At 40.4% G+C, this 24,220-nt stretch overlaps 1 protein-coding gene across 1 annotated transcript in view; it reads left to right on the top strand.

Annotated features, from left to right (window-relative positions):
- Window positions 1-15,961, top strand: part of BEGAIN (brain enriched guanylate kinase associated) — a 154,707-nt gene extending 138,746 nt beyond the window's left edge. Inside the window, exons 7-9 of the mRNA XM_041399078.1 lie at window positions 7,547-7,654; window positions 11,249-11,332; window positions 14,545-15,961. Coding sequence (XP_041255012.1) covers window positions 7,547-7,654; window positions 11,249-11,332; window positions 14,545-15,918 — 1,566 coding nt within the window. The 3' untranslated portion in view covers window positions 15,919-15,961. The remainder of the gene's footprint in view (window positions 1-7,546; window positions 7,655-11,248; window positions 11,333-14,544) is intronic.
- The last annotated feature ends 8,259 nt before the right edge of the window (window positions 15,962-24,220 follow it).

Raw genomic sequence — 24,220 nt, 5'->3', positions numbered from 1 at the left:
AAAAAATTAAGCTGTGGGCAAGGACAGACAATCCAGTCTCTTCCTGAGCCAACCCAAGAGTCATACATCTGTCACTTCCTTTTATCCCATGTGTTCATCATAAGAAAGGCCTGTCACATTGGAATAATGTTCTTGCCTATCTTCTTTATGTGGAAGAACTCCAACTTGACATAGATTTTTGCAGTAGGTAAAGCCTAAGGCAAAAGACACATCAACAACATATTTTCTCTGACCTGCCCATAAAAATGGGTATTTTAAATCCGTGGTGCCATACATTTGTCTCTGAAGAATGCAGCCTTGCCTGCAAACCTGGCAGCTTGGCAACAGAAAATCACTTTAAATAAATATCTAATATTCTGTAGGGTAAATATAATGAATTAGTCATTGCTCCTTACCATAATGTAGCAGAATTCCTGAAAGCCAGGCTCTATTAGCATTTTGAAGAGGTATTGAGACAAGGACGGGCGTCCTGGGGATTACTGCAGTGGGAAGCAAAGATGAGACAGTGGAAGATGATTAAGTGCAATCAGGATGCTGCCACAGCCTCTGCATAGATCCCTACACATTCCTGCAGTTTTGTTTGTAACTTGATAAAGAATTACCTCATAAATCTGGTAAACATTTGGCTCTTTTCCTCTTTTGCCTGTAAAGATGCACATTCTTAAATAGACTTGTGGGTTCAGTGAATCTGTAAGTGAACAGCTCCTTTGGATACTCATTTTACTGGTAAACCAAAATAAGATTGTTATGCAGAGAAGTAAAACTAAAAAATTTAATGTGTATTAAATGTTGCTTTCATGCTGCAATTATCAGCACCAAATCCTGCACCCCAAGGATGATGTCGTGAACTGGTATCAGTTGATACAATCTCATTATCCATTGAGAAGTATTTCATTGTTATTTGCTCTTCTCATCTTGTCAGTTCACTCTTTTATTACAGTTCTTGCCCATGGGTACAAGTGAGTGTGAGTAGGGGATACCCACTGCCCTTCACTGGCAGATAAATTCACACTGAGCATCCATAAACTGGCACATCTGCCTGCACATCATCTGCCATAAAAACAGGAAGATCTGCAGAGCAGAAACTAACATACTTAAAATCAGGAATTACTGCAGAGAATATCCAGTAATTCCTGCAAATCTAAACCATCTTTTGCTTCTTTATGAGCCAATTGATACAACAAGTTACGCATGTGGTCTGCAGGGAAGTACTGCAAATAGAGCAGCTGTTAACTTTCAGAGTTACAGGAGGAAAAAAGGTTTTATTTCCAGCACATCTCTCATTCTTGTTTTCTTTACCTTGCTGGCTATAGCTCTGGTCCCTTGGTTTGAGCACTGCCTTGCTCAGCAGAGACCATGAGACACCTGCATGGGAGGAAGAGTGCACCTGAACTTGAAATAACCCACGTTAGTACCCTCTGCAACACTAAAAAGTTTCCACACCTGGTGGGAGAGACCATTGCATAATCTCCCAACCTCCCATTCCACAAAGAATGGTCATTTTTATTAATTTCTCACCAGAATACAAGATATGTACTGACAGATGCTGTAAACCAAATTCATCCTCGCTCATCATTGAAGTGCTGTCATGGAACTATCACTGGGAATGCACAGGGCATCTGGGAGCCCTTTCTTTGTGATAGATAACACACTCACGTCCTCCATGATTGCTCTAATTATCAGTAATAACTAGATGTTGCATCACTGACTGCAGAAGACAGGCATTCACATGCACCAAGTCAAATCTGGGGTCTGTTTGAAGTCTTGATGGAATACCAGGGAAAAACATAAGTGAACTTGTACAATATTCCATGCATATTTGTTCTCAATTTTATTGGGACCTAGAAATGTATTAATTATTTATTTATTTATTTATTAATACATCTCTTCAAACTCCCTGCTCAAACACCTGTAGCAGGTCATCAAGGACCATGTCCAGACAGTTTTTTTAATATCTCCAGGAGTGGAAACTCCACAATCTGTCTAGGAAATCCCTTTTCAGTGCTCAGTCACCCTCAACAGTTAAAGAGTTTTCTATGTTCAGATGACACTGCAGAAGTTTCACGTGTTGTGCCACTGGTATTGTGCCCATTGCCTCTTGTCCTGTCACTGGGCACCTCTGAAGAGAGCCTGGCTCCGTCCTCTTTGCACCCTCCCTTTGGATATTTTTCCACATTTGAGGAGATTCCACTCAAGGTGTGTTCTCTCCAGGCTAAACAGTCCCAGCTCTCTCAGGCTTTCCTCAGAACAGAGATGCTCCAATCCCTTAATCGTATTCCTGGCCATTTCTAAGACTCTCTCCAGTATGGCCATAGACTCTCTCCAGTACTTCATTATCCACCTGTACTGAAAACCTGACCTGGACACAGTACTCTGGGTGTGGCCACAGCAGTGCTGAAGGGAAGAATCATCTCCCTCAGCTTGCTGGCAGCACTGCCTAATGCAGCCCAGGGTCACCTTTGGCCTTCTTCGCAGCAAGGAAACACACTGGTGGCTTGTGCTCAGCTTGGTTGCCACCAGGACCTCCCAATCCTTTCCTGAAAAGCTGCAGTAAATGCTGGATGGCCCCAAGCATGCATTGGTGCAAGGGGTTGTTCCTCCCCAGGTGCAGGATTTTGCACCTCTCCTTGTGCAAAATCCACGGGGTTCCTGTCAGGCCATTTCTCCAGCCTGCGAGGTCCCTGTGGAGGGCAGCACCAACCACTGCCGTACCAAACACTCCTTCCAGTTTGACATCTTCAGCTGCTCAGTTTTGTCCTTCATAAGATGATTTCAATGAAGTTATAAAATATCACCATAAAACATACAGAGTTTGTTTTGAAAGTATTTCCCCACTTGTAGTCAGCGCTTGTTTGCTGGCTACAATCCACAGGACAGTCAGCCCCCTGCATTTCTTAGCAGATACCTTAAAGCATGAGCAGTGAAAAGATTGTGACTGCTGGTCTAGGAAAAAAGTACTGAGTCAACAGTGTTACACTGGTCCACAAAGGTGGGGAATTTCTCCTGTCAGAGTTTTATGTTCTTCCTGGGCAAGTAGAGTGGTAGAGAAAAAAAGGGAGTGAAATTCTGCCTGTATTCTTCATCCAAAAACACTGTAGTAAACCTCTGTCAAGGCATTCAGGATGGGACACCAGTATCACTCTGGTGGCATTTGTAACAGAAAAAGTCTCTTCCTCTCCTTCTGTCTGTCATTTGGGCATTTCTTATTAGGAAGTGTTCCCAAAGGAATACTGCTGGCCACTAATACCTTGCTGGTCAGTACTACCATCACGTTATTGTCACTGTAGCATTGAAATTGCATCCATGGAAACATTCTTTACAGGAACATCAAGATTGACTTTGCCATGTTCGAAAAGTCTGACATTTCCACAGACCAGCACTTCCCATTTCCAAATCTGAGGCTGCTTTCCAAGGACTTTACACACCAGAGCTCCCACAGGACAGCAGAGACCACAGGAAGCAGCCAAGCCTTGACTAATGGGCTGACACTGCTTTATGGCAGGACACCCTCCAGCTGCTGGAAAGCAATGAAGGGAGACTGCAACTTTGCCAGAGAGAGAGAGAACTTTTAGCCTGCCCATTTCTGCTGAAGGACTAGAGTAGTAACCTTTATGGATCCACTTATATGCAAGATAAGCAGATCTTTTGATCCAGCTATTGTAACTTTTAAAAACACACTTATCTATTAATTATTTCATGCTGAATCAACCTAGCAAAATTCTTTTCACCCCACTTATATCACAGATTTCAGATGTAGGGACTGGATGGCACCAAACACTTTTGAAAGCATCAACTTATGGATCTATAAATATATGAGTGATATTTTAATGCAAATTATAAAAAAAGCCCTAAGGTTCCAGACAGAGATTATATATTTTATTATATAATTTGCTCTCTTGGTGAAGAACAGATATTCAATCCCTTCCTCAGCTCTGATAAGGATGCACTGGGGGTCATGCTAAATCCAGGATAGGAGCAAGGTGCCCTCAGCCTAGGTGCCTTGACTGCTGGATTCACTGGTCAGCAGAACAAATTTGATCTGACTCAGATGTGGGCACATGACTGTAGTTCTCTTGTGTTAGTCAGACACTACAGAGCTGTGTTCTTGTGTGCTGGCTCTGTGTCAAGGGATGAGGGGGGCAAAGGATGCACAGAGCTGACTCAACAAAGATTTCTGAACAAGGATCCACCAGCCACTCAGCCACTGCATTCTGTAGCTCTGGCATTTTGGAGTGGACTTCAGGAAACCTCAGCCCAGCTGCAAGCTATTGGCATATCAATAACACCAGTGATTTAATTCACTACTGAGTTTTGAGAGATAGGGTATTAGCACCTGCAGAGCAGAAAGCAGTGCCAAAAGGAGGGAGGAGGGGTCACAAGCCTTATGGTAGAGTAGGAGGACCAAGCTTCTATAAGCTACCAGAAATAGAGGGATCTGCCAAAAGTGGTTACAAGTAAAATAAACATTTATATTTGTAACTCATGATCATAGCATTGATATTATGATTCCCATCCTCCTTTCATGCCTCTCTGACTATCTGGTGCTGAAAATGATTGCTTGACTGCAAGTGGAGAGCTCAAAGCTGCAGCCCCCAGTGGCCAGCAACCCTTCTAATACAGCGATCCAGCTCTACCATACTGTCTCTTCCAGCACTGTTCTCCCACAGGGGGTGTCAGGATTAAGCCTTTGTCCTCTTGTTGCCACCACTGCACCACAATAAAGTCTGGCTGAAGCCCTGAACTTCCAAAGATGGACACACAGTGTGTGGCCAATATGCCAAAGGATTTCAGTCTCCTGCCCACCTTTAGGCTACCTCATTTTGCCACATTGAAACAGATTTTTGCTCTTGTCAATGATACAGATTTCAAGAGAAAGATTTGAACTAATAATGATGGAGAAGATTGGAACTGGCCTTTCCTTCTTATTCCCTCTTCTGCACAGCACTGCTGAGGTGTTTATTACTTTGGTGTCCACCTGCTGACCTGTACAGTATAAATTTAAACAGGCAAGTTTTGCAGTTCAATAAATAGAGAATATCTTTTAAAGTCACACTTGAGCAGATACAAAGTCTGGGAAATGTCATCCAAATGTTATCATAAGTGAAATAAAATGAAATCATAATTCAGCCAGATTCAGCATTACTCCAATGCAGTGGAAAGTGGTGCTTCAAATGCCTGAATCTGCTGCCTCATTGGTTTCTCTCCTGAAAACTATAAATTCTTGATCAGATATTCTCTCCTGAACTGCAAGATAGAATGAGTAAAGTTCAATTTGGCTAGGCAAGAGCAACAGTTACTGAGATCAGAGAGATTTAGAGCAACAGAGTTCTACAAATCAGCTGTCCTGGTATGACAACTTGTCATACAAGGACTGATAAAATCTTCCATACAAATGGTTATTTGGAAGATTATGTCTGTACTCAGTGGACCTGGATCCTTCAAAAGCAAGAAATGACTTCGAAAATTGAGGGGACATATTTTTTGCGGGTACTTAGGTAGTCACTTGTCTACCTCATTACACAGCTAAATACCTCTGAAAATGTAATCTTCAGTCACAGTCTCAAAGGAGACAGATTTCTAGAGGTGCACAGATGGCCAGGAGGTTTACAAAGTGCCTGGTTGTTTAGCTCACTATAAAATCAGTGAGAGTTAAGGGTCTCATATAAAACCACGTAGATCTGCCTAATTAAAAACATAGCCCTGTGTCTGGTTAAAATCACAAAGGTTGGAGCCTTGCAAGCTCTCAAAACTACATTTTGGCTTCCATGAGGAAGTCCCCAGGCAGGATGCCTGATCAATGGGAACAAGGAGGGGAGAGGTGTCAAACCTGGGCCAGCCTCCAGTCCTGGACTGTCAGGACAGAGGGCTGGTAACAGCAGGGAACAGACAGTCCACAGAGAGCTGACACTAAAATAGGTCAGTCTAGACCTTCACAAAGACACTTCAATCATATCTGCACGGTTCAAAGCAAGCTGTGGGTTTGCTTAGACCATTTGAGAAGGTGTTTTTCTTTAAATAGCAGCATAGGATGAGAGCTGCCACTTGCAATTCAATCACCCTCCTTTAATACAGGCTGGTGCTTTGCAGCTGGATAATTAACCTTGGTATTCATTTGGACTTCAAAACACCCAATTCCCATTGCTGTCAATTAGCTGACAATGTCAAGTGTGTGTTGATAGAAGATTTTTGTGTGACCCTGGCAATATGTCATTTGGGAAATTTCAGTCCTTCACAACTAAAAATGGGAAGTGACATTCACAGAAGCACAGAATGGTTGAGGTTGGAAGGGACCACTTCACTTCTAGTGAAGTGGATCCACCAGATCCACTTGGAGATCTAGTCCAATCTCCCTGCTCAAATAGGGTACTCTGGAGCACTTTCCTTAGAATTGTGTCCAGGATGATTTTTAATATCTTCCAGCCTCTATGGGCACCCTGTTCCATTGCTCAGCCACCCTCACAGTACAGAATTCTTCCTCATATTTAGGTGAACTTCCCATGTTCCAGTTTCCACCTGTTGCCTCTTGTCCTATTGCTCAGCACCACTGAGACTGTGAATTTGTCACTGGATTGAGTTCACTAAAAAAAACAGACATGTATTAGGGTTTACCCTCCTTTCTGCTCTTAAGGCAATATACCTTTCTAAAAGACCCTCAAGATATTTTTCAAACCTTCTTGTTGCAGCTCTGAGTGCACAGAAGATGTCTTGATCTCAGAGCACCCAGAAGCTACCATGCTCTTTAACACCAATGTAAGGCTGGAGGCAGGGTTATAAATGACTGGTACACAATGATTTTTGATATGAGACGCAGTACTATAAGCACCGAGTATCAAAATGAAAAAAAAAAAAAAGTGGGAAGGGCCACTGGCATTTCATTCTTGCCACTGATCTCTTTGCTTTTATAATAAAGAGTTACATCCTACTGGTAACAAGATTAAATTAGTGGGCAGAAAGAAATTTGAATCAGACTGTTTTCCTGATATGCCACAGTGGATTTTGTTCTGCTAATGAGTGCTAACCCTGCAATCAGGTAAACATTCACCTTGAGAAATGAACAACCTTAATCAGGGCTTTTAAATCAGCCAGAACAGTCAACGGCTAAAATGAAATTGGCTCAAACACAACTGCTTTTCTTTTTAAATATTGTTCTTCCTTCCTTATGAGGATGGGAAATAATAGCATAAGTGAAACATTCTTGCAGTAAAGGAGCAGCTCCAGTCCTTCCATGTTAGAGACCCTGTCCTGTGAGTAAGAAGGGATGTATTGATTGATGCTCAATAGAATGCTTTTGCACAGGCTAACTGGAGCCTTCTGTGAAGGCTCCTAAATGAGCTCAGTCTGACCTCCACAGTTCTAAAGAACTTTACCTCAGATCCTAAGCAAAATAATGGAGAAAATAAATAAGAGGAGGGGGCAGGAAGAAAGAAAAAAGAAGTGTTGGTCTGTGGTGCCTTTCTCTGGATTTGAGAATGACATCAACCTGTGGACCTTTATCTGAAATATCCTGACAGTAGAAAAAACACTGACCACTCCATTTTCTCTGCAGGGTCAACACTACGAAGAGGAAAAACGGGCTTTGAGCCATGAAATAATTGCACTCAATAATCACTTAATAGAAGCCAAGGTGACGATAGATAAGTTGTCAGAAGACAATGTAAGTATTTAATTATTCATTTTGAGATTATATTCAGAAACAAATTGGGTCTTGCACTTCCCAGTGCAAGAAATTATAGAATAGTATTTTATGTTTGTATAAAATGTAACCTGCCACCTCAACAGTTAAAAATCATGTTTGTTTGTTTGTTCCCACCATTTTGTAAATTTAGCTCTCCTTATGCTATGAGGTTGTGGTGAGACTTTTCATTGATATTTTTTTCCTTACGTCTAGCCTGAAACTGATGGAAAAATATTTTAAGAAATGGCAATATTCCCACATTGATTTTGACATCAGTACAGCAAATCGGTGCAAGCACATGGTCAGAGCTGTTGCAGGGACACGTGTGGAGTGGGGACTCTTCAGAGGGATTTTAGGCACAGAGCAGAGCCCCACACTTCCTGCAATTCTTTGATCTTTCGGTCTATGCTCACCAAAAAGCCCAGCACAAGCCAGCTCTGCCAGCACAAGGCAGGACTGACCCAGCCTGGTCACCAGACCACTCCTGCAGGGAGCAGGAGCCAGGCTTTCCCCAGCAGTTGTTTGTGTGTAAAAATGTACCTGTCTCTGTGTGGGACAAAACAGGGAACATCTCTGGCAATTGTCACCCTCCATCTCATTAAACACTACTGAAAAATGGCATGAGTAGCACAGCTGGCAACAAGCTCATTAAATCCTTCCTGAGACAAACCTGCAAAGACAGCAAAGAGAGGAATATTGCAAGCATTTAGTTCATTATTGTGCCATTCCTTCCACATTTAATAAAAAATTCATCTACAGAAGACATGTTTCTGTTAGCACTTATTTTCCAGCATCTTACTTTCAATCTTCTCATATTTCACATGAACTCTTAATCATAGCTGGGAGCATTTAATTTCATTAAAATGGCTGTTGATGTGAACTCTGTCTGTGCAATTAACAGCTTTCCAACTGAAATAAAAAGTTCCCAATCTGACCCCTAACTTTTATAGAAGTTGAGTTGAAAGAAGAGTTACTTTATTACTCTAGCAGCTGTAAGTAATGGAGTGTGGTAAAAGTAATGGCTTACATCCAGGTTTTGGAAGCACAGGTATACCTGCAGAGTAATTCACCTGAAATCAGTGGAGTTATTTTTGATTTAAAACAGAGGTCGAAGAAAGTTGCAGAAATCTCCCTTTAAGTATGCATGCATTTGTACTACTTCATGGAGTCAGGTTTGAACCCACATTTGAAGTGTTTTCAGTGCTCCTAGTTTTACTCTGAGCACTGGAATATGGTCCAGAGGCCTCAAATAACAGCACCACTTCTTCAGACTTGAGGTTGGTCCGTGGACAAAGCTCTGCCTTTGCAGGTCTTGAGAAAATAGCATGAAATTAAGTCAGGAAAAGGTTCTTCACCCAGAGGGGTGGGCCCTGGAACAGCTCCCCAGGGCAGTGCTCACAGCCCCCAGCCTGACAGCTCAAGAAGTGTTTGCACAATGCTCTCAGGCACAGGCTGTGACTCTTGGGGATGGTGCTGTGCAGGGCCAGGAGCTGGACTTGATGATCCTTGTGGGTCCATTCCAGCTCAGGATAATCTATGATTATATGTAGTATAACTAATAAGAGTGAAGGTTATATTCCAAATTTTAAAATAAAGGACTACAAAACAAACCACTAATATACCTAACAACTACAGAAGTGATAAACTGATGAATCCTACATGGGGAGAATGTTTTTGTCTCAGCAATATTTCTTCAATTATATTTTCCCTTTCTCTTCAGAAAGAAATGTAAAATGACGCTTTTGATACAAAAACAGATTTTAAACTGTGGGAAACACTTCTGGCATTAATTGCCAGTGATTGTTCTGGTTGGCACAGATATGGCTGGTTTCCATTCAGGCAAACATTAAAGGAGAGAAGGTCACTCCAGTCACGTGGCTTGGCCCAGCAGGTTGAGAACAAAGTACACGTGGCACATGTAGCTCACATGTAATTTCTCTGTAGTAATTTTTAAAGCTGCTAAAAATAAAGTGTCAGAAATGCTTTTTGTGCTCTCCATGACAACCACTGAGCAGAAAGAGGGGCACAGAGCTTTTGAAGAAAGGATTAGGTTCTGGAGAGATGTCATTTTTGTGTGCCTGGAAATGCCATATGGCACTCGGGGTACCTGTCTGTGCTATACATTGTGCAGCAATATATATTGGGTTTAATGTATATGCAACATATCAAAGTCACATGCACATGCCACGGATTTTACTTCTAAATTGAATTCTTGGGTTCTTTTTCAGGAATGAAATAATGTGTCCTAATATAAAATTTAAGATCCACATGAATGAATACAGTACATTTGCAGCAGAAGTGGCATGTATAAAATGTCACAGAGAAAAACAAAACACAAGTGTCTAAACAAAAGTGTCTAAAGGTCCTTGAATGTGAAAAAATATGAACTAATGTTCACAGGACATCTATCCCCATCACTGAAAGACTCACAAGAACATCTTGTTGCTTATTACAGAATACCTTAAAATTGTCCTTTAAAACAGAGGAACTTTATTTTTTACTGAAAATTTCTTTATGAGTTTTTAAGAGAATTAATGTAGCCGTAAATACTGGCATGCAGTAAAATTATGACATTAACATCAGAGAAAATCCAAATTATATCAGTATTCCCCACCTTTTGTCTACAAACACATACTAATTTTTACAGATTAACACAGCCCAGTGCCCATAGCACTTTCATGCTTTGTATATCTCATCTCTGCCCACCTATAAAGTCAGCTTCTGAAGCCAAAGCAAAAGGAAAAACAAAATACAACTCCTACCTTCAGGAAGCCAGAGATACTGGTTGAAGGATACAGTTACACAGTCATGTGTGCTAAATTAAATTTAAGTGAAGGGCAAATCTGTGTGCTGAATTTTCCCATTAAATAGGCTGTGGGAGCCATTCAATACCAAGATAGTATAAGAAGCTTGTTTAAGTTCTCTCCTTCCTTGTGTGGAATTCTCACAATAATTTCTTGCCCGGTGAAAATATTTGATTCTGCAGCATCAAATATTTGCAGTTAGATTTAATATATTTCTATAGCTGCATTCTGCAAGATATTAAAGGAGCCAGGAACCATCCAGAAATACTAAAAGGAGAAAGAGTCTCCCTTTTAAAAAAATCAACACAATGTATATTTCTGTAATTAATTTCTCCCACAGTCTCATAATATTATTTTAGCACTTTCTAAAGTAGTATTTTATTGCTCGTCTGGATAACACCCAGTAAAAATTTTCTTTTTTCCTTAAAAGATCATGGTTTTTAGCCTTCACAGTATCATGCATGTTAACAGTATAAAATTAAGTTCGTAATGGTAAATATCCATCTTCTGAAAAGCAGATTACTGTTCTGTTGTAACAGGTATCAAAAGTTTATTCTTAGTAATTTTATCAGCCCTCACAGAGCAAAGGAGGAAATATCTCTGGGTTGTGCAAGAAACAGCAAAGCATCTTAATTTGTTTAGAAATTAAGGTGTGCTCCAAATCTCCCCAAAGTGAATTTTAAAAAGATTGATCAGGCATGGGAGAAAGGCTGAAAGCCACAAGCGTTTTGCAAACTTTAAAGAAGAGGTTATTTTTTGTTTTTTCCAGGAGCTCTACAGGAAGGACTGCAATTTAGCTGCTCAGCTTCTCCAGTGCAGCAAGAACTATGACAGGGCACATAAACTTTCAGAGGTAATGCGACCAAACTTGCTCGATGACATAAATATTGTATGGAAAACAGGTTATTTTGCATGTACCAATTGCAGAATTTGTTTGCCCTTAAGGTTTTTATTCCTGCACACAACCCTCCTTTAAGCCACAGGAAGCCTCGTGCACCTGCTGGTGTCTGTGCCATCGAGGATGGTGCTGACAAAATCACAGCCATGGTGGAACTTGAAGGCACTTTCTTTCCCCAAACCTCTCCTATCCAGTAGGATGGGCCTGCATGATTGCCTGTAAAGCAAAGATTTTGTAAAACACTCAAGTGCTGTGAGCTCCAGAATGCAAAATGCTGTGCAGGAGCAGCGGGGTGAGAGCAGGGAAATGACAAGCCACAGGCGTCAGAGATTCTGATATAATCAATTTTCCTCCTGAAGCTATTTTCCAGTCCAGCTAGTTTCCAAACCGGAATTTTAAAATGGACTGCCAGAACAAATATCTTTTTCTAAAGAAACCAGAGCACTGAATGATTGATTTCCAAGGTGGAAACTTTAATTAATAATCCTTGCTTCCAAGGAAACGAGGCTTGAGGAATAGGCTCCTTAAAGGGGAGGCAAATATTATCTTAGTTTAGAAGACAGTTCTTTAGGGATCCAGGCCCTGCACAAAGCAATAGCACCTTCCTCACACATATTGATTCAGTGAAGGTTACAGGGAATAGCCTTTCCTTCTTCAGTCCCATCAGGTCAACATCCCCCAAATGGCCTCTCTTGTGCAATTCTGCAATGGAATAGTGCAAAATTAAATTTGGAATGTACAAACCATCTCTAAGTCAGTAAATGGCTTCAGAAAACTGAACAACCCTGGTAAACAAAGATGGAGCAAGATGCTTCTGTCCACCAGGCTATGATTTTATGGAACAGAGACAGAACTTCCAATTAACCATTATTATTAACCATTACCTTGGTCCTGTTATTTTGTCCTGTTAACTGACTTCCCTTAGCAAATTGTATCAAGGAATTACCATTACATTACTCACACTTGAAAGCACCCTACCTGTTCTAATTAAGACCTTAAAAGTATTTAATTGTTTATTTGCAGAGAACTATCACAAATGTGAGATCTCCCCACAATTTCCCAGACTGTCATATACTCAGTTAAACAGGCAGTCTCCACTCATTACTCCAAGCATTTATTAATTTAGCAAGTGTGAATGTGCTGTCACAGCAAATAAATTCTTTACAAATGCAAATATTGCCTGAAAAACTATTATATGTTATCCAAAAACCTAAGCTGTAGTAAAATATAGCAGTGTGATAGCAGTATCATTTTAGTAATTCCAGTTTCCAGTGCAGTGCCCACAAAATAATGCTCTTTTTAACACATTTCATAATCTTAATAACGTATATAAAATAGATCAAACACTGGTGCTACAGGATACTAAAATAAGAGCTGCCCCATACAGCATTTTCACATTAATTAACTGTATTTCTTTTCCTCATTTCTATGGCAATTTACACCAGACCTATTTTACAACCTGTTTATTCAATCTTTGTTGCATCTGTACTTGCCATGACTAATGTTGCTGTCTGCCAGCAGACTGGCAATATCATTTATTTCCAATGGAGGACATATGAGTTAATTAGCAACATAATGATTAGTCCAAAATATCCTGGAAGGTCTGTTGGTTGAAAAAACACTTGTCCTACTACAAATAACAGGAATGTAATTTCACTACATGCTGTATTCTGAACACAGTGAGGTTTGGGGGTTAAAGCAGCTTTAAAAACTTCCCAATGAAATTAAAAGAGGATCTCCATAACTTAGAAAATGTGAAGCCATGACAAGGAGCAGGCACGATAAATTTCCTTTGTAAAAATAAAGAGGAGGGGAACAACTTACCAGTATTTGTAGTGTTCTCTTCTCTAGAGGAGCAAATTTAAGGAGGAAGTGAGATTGTAAGGTCATAAGGTTAACAACTGATGATTTTGTGAAGAGGAACTTGATTTCTAGTTATAAAAAGAAAGTGCTGAGTAAATCACTGTTCAGCCCAGCACCGAAGGGATTAATTCCCAAGTGGCATAAATCAACAGGAATACCAAAGGAGCTAACAAAATCACAAACTCAAAACTTATTCCAAGCATGAATTCTGATTTCCAGCAAGAAACAGGGAGAGACAATCTCTCCCATATTGCTTTCTGATCATTGGTAGAGACCTCAAGAGAGCAAGGCAGATAAAATCTGACAGGAAAGCATGCTTGGTGATACCTGAGTAGGCTTCACCAAGGAATGCCATCTCTCTCTCTGCTGGTCCACATGACAGAATGGCAGGTGAAACCACCATCCACAGCCCTGGTCCTGACTTTCTAAAAAAAAACCCTATATGACTTCTGATACACAACAGACTTATTGATTAATTCTGTCACAGGAATCACAATGTGATTTCAGGTCTTAGTGCTTTTTTTCTGTCAGTGTGTTGAGGTTTATGTGGATGGTTGATCTGACAAGCAGTGTCCAGCTGAAGGGGCAAGGAAGCCAGCTTGATCTGCTTCTTCCCAGCACAGGAATAATCCTGTCACAGCAGCCAGCACCTCTTCTATAAGTGTCAGTCAGCTTCTCTGCATCTTCAAACAGCATTGTTTATCAAAGGTGATGCTGGAGGGCACGAGCCAGTTTGGCATGGGGTTGTAGGCAAGATGAGCTTGAGGAAAAACAAAAGGAGAACAGAATAGATGTTATCTCTTCCTCCTTCCTCACCCCCACAGAGACCTCTGCACAACCACACTCCAACTGCAAATCACACCCAAGCACACAGTCTGGAAAGTGTTGCCGTAGGCTGTAATTCCCTACCTGTCTTTTTAAGATCGTTGTTTACTACATACTTTATTTACATCAGTAAAGTAAACCTGGAAGTGCTGGGTTAATGGCTGGACTTGATGAGTGTAGAGGCCTCTTCTGACCTGAGCAATTCTGTGATCATTCCTATCCAACCTGAATTAATTTGAAAGGAAACATTTCAGTTTCACAGTGTTATCTGTGAGCGAAAGCAGATGAAGATGTACAAATGTTAAATAAACAAACAAAATTCATTTGATTACAATTGTTTCAAGAAATGCACAAAGATTGTGGCCATCACAAAGAACCAGGTATGGTGAGCTGTGTAGTGCCATAAACAGCACTCATCTGACACCTCTATTGACACATACTCTTTTCTGCTTTCTCTTTGCCATCTCTTTATGTTGCAGTTGCCAACTGACTTTCAGGAAAGAGTCAGCATCCACCTGGAGAAACACGGGTGCAGCCTTTCTGTCCCCTTGTGCCACACTTCCTACGCTGATACCATACCCACTTGCGTCATTGCCAAAGTACTGGAAAAACCAGACCCACACAGCTTGTCCTCACACTTGTCAAGCCCATCCACGAGGGATCTCAATTTTCAGGACTCTGCTGGAAAAGTCGGACAACGACCCCAGTACAAGTCCGACATCTACTGCAGTGACACAGCTCTTTACTGCCCCGAGGAGAGGAGGAGGGAGAGGAGGCAGAGCGTGGACACACAGGTGAAAGACGTGGGGTTCCTGCGGTCCCAAAACTCCACGGACAGCACTGTGGAAGAAGATGGTTTCCATTCCAGCTTCTCCCATGAAGCCTTCCCAGAGTACATTACCTCTCTGCCAACCTCCAGCTCCTACTCCAGCTTCAGCGTCACGTCTGAGGAGAAGGAGAACGCCCAGGCCAACACTCTGACAGCCTCCCAGCAGGCGATCTACATGAGCAACCGAGACGAGCTGTTTGAAAGGAAGTCCCCCGCGGGTTACGAGCATCAGGGGAGCCCCAGGTTTGCCAAGCCCAAACCCGCGCAGCACATGGAGCTTGCTGACGACAACGAGAACTCACCCACTTTTACCAGGACTCTGCCTCCATATGCAAACGAACCTTTTCATTTCTCAGCCATAACACCACAGCAGGCTTTGGCAAACCAGAAAATGAGGAATGAGTGCAGGAGCACCCACCTCTCAGAAGAAGACTTGCCAGGGCGATGGAGGCAGCTGAGTGTGGAGGACATTGGAGCGTACTCCTACAGGAATGCTGGCAGGCTGTCTCCCTGCAGCTTCTCAGAGCAGTACTACAGCAGCCCCATCAAGAAGGGGGACAGTCGAACAAGCCCCATCTATGCTAGTTACAAAGCAGACAGCTGCTCAGAGGGAGATGACATCTGCCAAAGCAGACTTGTGGATTCTTGCTTCCTGAGAACAGACAGTGGCCTGAACATTGACATCAGCACAAGCTGTAAACAGGACAAATTGCCCGCTTACAAAACAAAAGAACCAAGAGACCAAAAAAACGAAAGGATAACCGTCCAGTTATGCAGTAGCAAAAACATCGAAAACAGTCCGGTATTGAAAAGAGAATATGTGGACGTGAGCCCAAACAGCTCAGCAGAGTCACTCAATCAGAGTTCAGTGGAGGCTCCAGAAATCCACCAGTCTTCCATGGATCAAGGAAGCCATTCGGGTGTTCACAGCAAACAGCCGCAGTTCCAGAGGACTGGGAGCACTGGTCTGAGTCGGAAGGACAGCCTTACAAAAGCACAGTTATATGGAACCCTTCTGAACTAGGCACCTCCCCAAACGGCAATAAGACAGCAAACAAAAGGAAGAAAAGAGCATTTGATATTTCTAGTGAACAATAAGGTTCTAAGAAGCAGGATTGTTATAAAATATATATTCATAACGGTACTATATGTTTAAAACAAAATCTCTTCAAAAACGTTATACAGCACTTTTCACTTGACATCCTTTCCACATGGGAGACTCCCCTCTTTTATAAACCTGAAATATTTTTATAAACAAAAATGTATTTATTAGACTATCCTAAACTATTTGAGCAGAATTCTTTTCCCTTCAAGCAGGTTTCTTATTTATTTTTGTGCATGAGGCCATCTGTGCCTAAATACTTGGAGGAAAAGGGTAAAATCATGATGACAGTGACAAAAAAAATTAAACCCACCTGATAAAATACTATAAAATGTCATGTGAAATAAAAAAAAACAAGAATGGTGAATTTGAAGAACTATATTTTTTAACAAGAATGGAATTGTATCTTAAGTTATTTCATACAAATGTATTTATGAGTGACTAATGTATGCACAGTGATACTAATATTTTGTTCTTTTAATCCACTATGTTTCTGCTTTCCTATTTTTCCTTGTATACTACCTCAAAAGTAATTGAGGGTTTCTTTGTCACATTTTCTGTAGGCTTGCATTTATATTGTCTAAAATGCATGCAGTGTCATAATTAATACTGTATTTTGCATAACTTAATAAAAGACACCAGTGGATATATTTTGGTGTTGTTTTTCCTTTCATTCAATAGAACACGGAATTGCTCTGGGGGCCATTAGTACAGCAAAAGTTAATGACTAAAGCTGCTGAACTGGATTGCTTTCTAAAGGAGTCTCTCTTTCTCTGTAAGCTCCAGAGTAAACTGGTTCACCCACAGCCCATGGCCTCTGGGTGTGCGAGGGTGACTTCTCATCAGCCTGTTGAAAGTAAGCAAGGAAAAGAAAATGTTTATCCACAGTCTTGAGTTCTCTAGACAGGGTTCTGCATACTGAATGTGAACAGAAAATTTCTTAAAAACCAGTGATGTAAGCTCCTCCTCTGTTACTCACATACTTGACACAATCTATTATGCCTTTAGGACCGTTGCATTCCACAGCTGCCCCTTCTTCTTATGTAGCTTGGTATTTCTAACAGTGATTTTTCTAAAGCCTAAGGAAAATCTGGAAAATCTGTAGCCTTTACCCCTGAGTCTGAGAAGATGTATTTTTACCTGTACTTCTGGCATTTCCTCCAGCAATTTTTCTGTTTCTCACCATTTCACCATTATGGAGTGTACAACTGGGACAGGAGGAAAAGGGAGAGAGCAAAACAAGAGGAGGAGAAAAACAAAAATGAGAGAAAGGGAAATCCTGTGGATTTTCTTCCCTTCTTCCCAGCTTCAGTATTCCTCCTTGGTAAGAGATAGAATACAGCAATAAATATTTAATATTATTTTAAGTCATGTTCACATATCCTATACTTAAAATACTGACTCTTGACAGCTGATGTATGGGGGAAGACCTTGCTTAGTGCAGTGTGTGGTAGTAATCACTGGGATCACTGTGGAAATATAAACTAGCTCCTTGTAAAGCGAAAATAATGATCTACGTAATAGATATTAAGAAAATATACTTTTTCTGCTGATTCTCTGAAAGCAGTTACCTGGCAACTGACTATAAACCAGGACTACAGAACTGTTCATTTTCCACATAAGTATCTTCAATCATGGGGCCACAGATTCAGTGCACTTGGCATGAATAACTCCCATTGCTCTCTATTTCCACCATGTATAATGTAAAATTTGTCCATTGTTGATGTGTGCAAGTACTTGCTGTGCTCTTTGGAAGATCAGGCATCAAGTCCCTGCAGTTCCTCCAGGGTCTGTTGCAGCACCGTGGGGAATAATGGTCACAAATAATGTCACACAGGTAAGGCACGAGATAGCTCCAAAGTGGTGCTCATTTCAGTGCAGAACTGCCACATACCTTGTGATTTTGTGCTCCCAAACTTGCTCACAGTGAGTGTGAGAGGTAGGGCAGGCTGCAAATAATTCCATGTAGTCGATAATAAACACATACAATGGGGTTTCCAAAGGCCAAGAGCTACTTATGGCAGGATGTGACCTGCAGTAAATTGACTTGGAGATCCACAAGAGCTGTTATTGCCCCTTTGAAACACCAAGATAGAAAACAGATGTGAGAAAAACCTCACTGTTGACTCATTCAGGTATATAAAATTTAGACAATCCCTAAGGCAAAACATTAATTTCTCTGGTCAATGAATATAAGGATTTGTATGGAAGAAGTGAAAATTAACTGTTATCTCACCTAAGAAAATATGTAAGCTATGAAACAGTAAAATGTGTCATTTATGAACTGGAACACAGTGTCAGACTAATCCCTTTATAATATTGTTCATTATTTGACCTAAAGTGCTATTTTGGCAATTACACAAAATTATATTTCTTCTAGATATTATATCTCTATTATATTATTTAATATCCTGTTCTATTATATTCTTTCATATTACTGCAGTTTCAAAGTCTGCTTCTATGCTTGACTTAACTGTTTTTCTCAGTTTATGTGCACTAATACATAGATTAAACCCAGCCTTTTCAGCCAATTAGTACTGGGTTTTTTTTTGTGAAATAGCCCATAACCTTGTAACATTTTTCTGTAGTGAATTCTTTTACAGAACAATATATTACCCTGTAGTGAATTTCAATGTAATCAATCAAAATGGCTATAAAAATTCTTCAGCTTTAATGTGTTGATTTAAATTTCTCCTTAATTAGAAAAACTGATGGTAAATTTGCTAATTTCTTATGAATATGAGAAAAAGTTTCAATAATTTACCAAAATTTTCTCAGATTTACAGATACACTATGGTTTAGTTTAATTTTTTTAAAAACTTTGAAATATTATAATAAATTATTTATTTCTGGGATTTTGGGGTTAATTTTATCACAATAAGGTTAGATTTATTGAGACAATCACAGTGAGAGATCTGAAGCATAAGGACACAGTGATGATAGGTATTTTCACAATAGATTCAAATTTTCTTTGTGGTAGTGTCTTAATTTTTTGTTTGCCTTCAGTTTTCACACCAGAAGGAAGTAATCCAGAAAAATTGTGATGGGTTTTGGAGTATGTCATTGGAGATATTGAAAACAGCCAACAGAAAACCTCTTTGTACAGACTTACAGTCACTGAGATTTCAGGAGACTGATCCTTGTAAAATAGGAGCATTTACCTTCTGTAGGACATTTCTGACAGAGAACAGCACCTGAAAAATCCTTTTTGGAAGAGATGACTTCCCTTTTTTCATTCAAGTAGAGGTGGTATGATAATCTCTACTCTTATGTTCATTTAATTGCAAATGTCTCCAGAAAGTAAAAGAACAGATCTTCAGCCAAAGTGCACAGACCCCTCCACTTCAGTGGCTGAGAATTTGCCATGAAATGCCTTTTCCCAAGGACATGGGAATGGGAAAATGTTCCATTTTCTCTTAAGCATTATAAGAATGCCAAGGTGGTCCCATGCTGCCACAAACATCACTTTTCCAAGTCAAATTTCATACGCAGGATTTGTAGGTAACTATGGCAGGAATTCTTATTTGATTAATTATTTCATTTGCCATGAGTAAGGACAGAAAGGGGGAGTAAAAGAAGTGGCAAGTCCCCAACAGTGCAGTGAAGCAGAAGATGAAAAATGTCATTTTAATGATGGAAACCAAAAGCAGAATGAATATGACACACAATACTGATCAAGGGGAAAACAAAGGGGGCTGAAAGAGATCAGAGTCAGGCATATTGAGTCACATATCAATACAGAAGAGAATACAAAAATGTTACTAGGGATATGGGTTATAATTCACCAGGAATAACAGTGCAAAACTATTATGAAATCATGGAAAGAAAATGCATTTTTGAGATGTTTTCTCACTCTCAATTAATCTTAAAAAAAGATGCAAAGTCTCAATAAAAATGAATAATGCAGTCACTTTTGTTAAACTTTTTTGAAGTCTAGAATTAGCTAAAATTTTTGAGTTTAAATCATGGCAAGCCATAACCCAGGTCATTTTCAACTCAACAATTTCTAACTTCTTCACCCAAACTAGAAAATTAATCAAACTAATTCTTTCCCCTTCCAGCACTTTTAATTAAAAAGAATCCATAATCTATCACAGAGCATGATACTGCAGCTACTTAGATTAATTTCCCCTTGTTTAATTTTAAAGTACTGATTGACATCCTTTGGGCTTTCGTATAAAATTCTTATCCTCCATTCATGGGTGCAACCTTGTAACCTTTACAGACTATTATTATATGTTTCCTTAAATATTATGCTTAAATAGTGTAGATGTAGTCATCTCAGAATTTTCTCTCAGAAGACACTTCTTTCAGGACATTAACTGCTTCTTATTCTCCTCAAGGAATGTCCTCCTCACCTTTCTGCTGCTGAACACCACAACATTTTCCTGTGAGCAGTGAGCTGTTCCAAGCCCCTGTACCAAAGGGCAGTTCAGGGAAAGGTGAGGGCTACACACATCAGAGCAACTTCTAATGACCCTACACGCTGATCTGCCTGCACCAAACCATGGCATCTCGTCTACGTGGTCTTATAGCAACACTACCTGAAGTTTTTAGTTGTTTTCCCAATCTTTCCTCCAAGTCTTTGAAAACAAACTTCATTGTTAGAAACAGCCCTGGCAATTCAGTTGTTCTTTGGCAACCTGTCCTGCATTCCAGCGTCTCTCACATCATTTCCACTTTGGTATTTTCTTTTTGCTGTATTTTAGTAATTGGGAGGTTTTGTTTAGCTGCAGTTAAAAAGAGTGATTTGAATATTCATGCAGTGAAGGGGTTTGCTTCTTTTGTACCCCACAAGGTCTTAGACACCAGCTTACTGCCCAAGGCACCAAGGTTTTGGAAGGCTGCTGTTCCAAGCCCCTGAGCTCTCTCTTCCCCAGGCTCCTGCAGCCCCCGTGCTGCAGAGAAGGGTCCTCTGCTTATTGCCAGTCAGGAGCTCCTTAAGGATGTTGCCAGCCCCACATCCCACACCCGAGGGGAGTGGTAAAGCCCCTCCCACCCCCCCTTGCTGAGGCAAGGATCATCCCTGCAGACAGTTACTCTATGCCAGAGTAGGGAGAAGAACTTCATCTGCAAGGGCCTAAACCAGATGTATAGATACAAGATGCAATTGTTGGAAAATATCCCTGATGAGAGTTAAGTGCCTCCTCATCAACACACCCATCATGATAGATATGCATTAATACTCTAACTGTGATTATTCAGAAAAAAATCTAATTTTTAAAGTTAGCTCTAATGAATGAATATTTAAATATATTCACCCATTTCAATTTTTGCTTTGCAATTTATGAGTCAGAGCAGACATGCATGAGCTGCAGATCCTCAGCACTATTTACTACACCCAGCCAAGCAATGACAGCTCTGTGATTTAGAAGAAGAGAAACAACAGCAAAACCCCAGAATAATTAATTTGTAATGTCAATGTCAGCCAGTGTCCTTTCCCATTCCAGGTTTTCACGTGTGACATTGAAAAACAGATCACAAGGAATAAAAGCATCCTCAGCACATAAGGGTTACAAATTTCAGCAGGTTCCCACTCAAGAGGGTTTTTGTTAAAGTAGAGCTTTTATTCTTACAGTAGAAATCCTCTTAATCTGGAGACCTGTTGTGTAGGGTGACATGAGGAGGGAGACTTACACTGAATGTCCAGACAGCACAGAACCTCTCACCTCAAGAAACCACTGTGCCACCAACCTGAGGAAGTGGGGACAACAGCAGCAGCACTTGTAACTGATAAACCATGAGTATTGACTCTGGTAGGATTATTTTTGGCAAGGAGGTAAATCCGGATTTATGTTCACTTGGCTTAAATTTGTCAATTTACTCCAACGGACCTTCGGCATTTCACAGTCTTTATCCTCCAAAAATGAGGGAAATGCTCTTATCCCCAAAGCCCTGGGAGTTACACTAAGATGACATGCCTAATCCCAGAGAGATAGTAAGGAGTTAGCTATTTTAGTTTTAGCAGATTTTAAGGCTCTTGGCCTTTTACTCATGCTATAACTTGGGAAACAGTTAGGAAGGAAAGCTCAAATTCTCAAGCTCAGGCCTAGCACAGGAACTGAATCATTGTTTTCTGATTCATCCCCACTTACCTGTGCTTTCAGAGTCCACAAGAGCCTGAAGGTGAGGAAGAAAAGAGCTGACACTGGAAGAAAGAAAATTCAAAATTTAATCTGTGCATCCAAACTTTTAAAAGGCTAAATTATTTCTAAGACATGCTTGTCTACAAAAAAAAAAAAAAAAAAACAAAACTGGAGTTTTTTCCATATTTTGCCCACAGAATACACACACTGCCAAAGAAAGTATGCAACTGAGTTGGGAACTTGCATCTTGCTGTTTTGAACCAGCTTGGATTTTCCTGACAAGCTGGAAGGATAGATAAGGGAATGGAGGCAGAGCAAGGATGATTGCTCTGTCAGCACAAAATCCAGTAAAACTTTCCAGTCACAACATTTACTGTATTCCTCTGATTTTTAGGATACATTATGAGAAAGTTCCAGGAAAAGACTTTAGAAACAGACTATTTTCTTTCAATCTAACTTTGGCTTTTCCCCACCTCTTTTTAAAGAGAAAAAGAAAAATCATGTTTTGCAAGCTGCAGTGATATGGGCGTTTTTGCTAGAGCTGTCAGTCCTGCCTATAAACACCTGACTTGTGTCAGTAGGGAAAACAATCCTGAAACTAAAACAGTTTAACAGAATAACATTTGCTACTCAAGGAGAAATGGTCTAATTGAAAAGAATGTCAGTAAACACCTCATTACTGAGATTTCAGAGTCCAGAAAGCCGAGGTGTGGGAACACAACAAATCCAGTGAAGTCACACTTTCCAAAGACCCCAAACAATTATTTTATTTAAACTAGGTATGGCCTGCCTTTTACTTTTCTTTCGTTCTCTATTGATGATGAAGATGAAATGCACTTTTTGGCACTCTAGATGACACCAATTAAACTTGATTTCTTGCTTCAGCTCATAACTCCACTTGTCTCTGATTTCTAAGACTACAATATTTTGAGCTTTAAATTTCTGCTTTGTTTAGAGAGAAAGTGTTGTTCCCACTCAAGCAATCTAACTTCCAGCCCATGAAAATGCACACACAACTCCCAAGCCCTACCAAATAGGTAATTTGTCCAACATTTGTATTTTATCCTTATAAAAAATTAGGATAATTCTTCTATTTTTTTATCCTGTAGTCTTATGAAGGATGGATTGTCTCTTATCACTTGATTATACAGAATAGTCCCTTGATTATAATTGCACAGGCCATGCATACTGCATTATCTGCCTACCATTACCAAATACCATATTTTCTTATCCTTAGTATTTTTTTCCCCTTTGGATGTGAAATTAACATTTCCTATTCCCAGGTCAGTCCCTGGGCTGCAATACCTCACCTCACACCTATGTAACCTCATGCAGAGAAATGAAGGGAACTATCAGAGCTACCAGTATTTGAAGAAAGTCCTTTACCCTGGGCTCTCCCTTCCCCTTGCTAGGCCTTTCTCCTTGCAAAGCTTCTTAAACTGAAAGAGCAAAAGCTCAGCATACAGTACTTGGAAATTACTACAGAACGACTGGGATCCACCTCATTTTTCCACAGACACTGACGCTGTATGTATCATATTTCTCAACACTCTGCAGTTTATATTTATACTCACTTGCAAGCCAAAGCTATTTACCAATTCACACAAAAAAAAAAAAATCTATTCAAAAAAAGACACCCTGGCCAAAACTTCCTTGGCACATCTGCACCTTCTTCCATTAGTGCCATCCACACTAGCGAGACACTGGTACTGAGGAATTGCTCTGGATATTTTCCTGCTGAGCAGATAAAGCTTCACGCAGCTGTTGAAAGAAATAGCTCTTACTGGAGAAAAATAACCCAAGCAAACAACAAAACAGGGAAGACTTCAAAGAAACAGGACTGTTTAGAGAGCCCATTGGGCTGGACTGGTGCAGCTGCTAAGGAGGGGATAAGGAAGCCTTTCTCCCCCATCTGAGAAAGGCTTTCACTCCCTTGCAGAGCACTCTCTGCAGGAGCTGCACAGCTGGAAGGAGCCTGGGAGCAGCCTCATGACTGCAACATTGCTGGCAGACAGCAGCCAGCAAAGTCTCTTTCTCAGCTACTCTTTCAGAGGCTGGTGACAGTCAGATTTTGATCCCATCTGAACCAGCACAAGTCTCAGATGAAGCTTTTAAGGCTCTCAGTGGCTATACAGGTG

Source organism: Onychostruthus taczanowskii, unplaced genomic scaffold (assembly GCF_017590055.1).
Source record: "Onychostruthus taczanowskii isolate IOZ18803 unplaced genomic scaffold, ASM1759005v1 scaffold1, whole genome shotgun sequence".
In the NCBI taxonomy this organism is placed as follows: domain Eukaryota; kingdom Metazoa; phylum Chordata; class Aves; order Passeriformes; family Passeridae; genus Onychostruthus; species Onychostruthus taczanowskii.
This window is presented reverse-complemented; position numbering and strand designations above follow the sequence as displayed.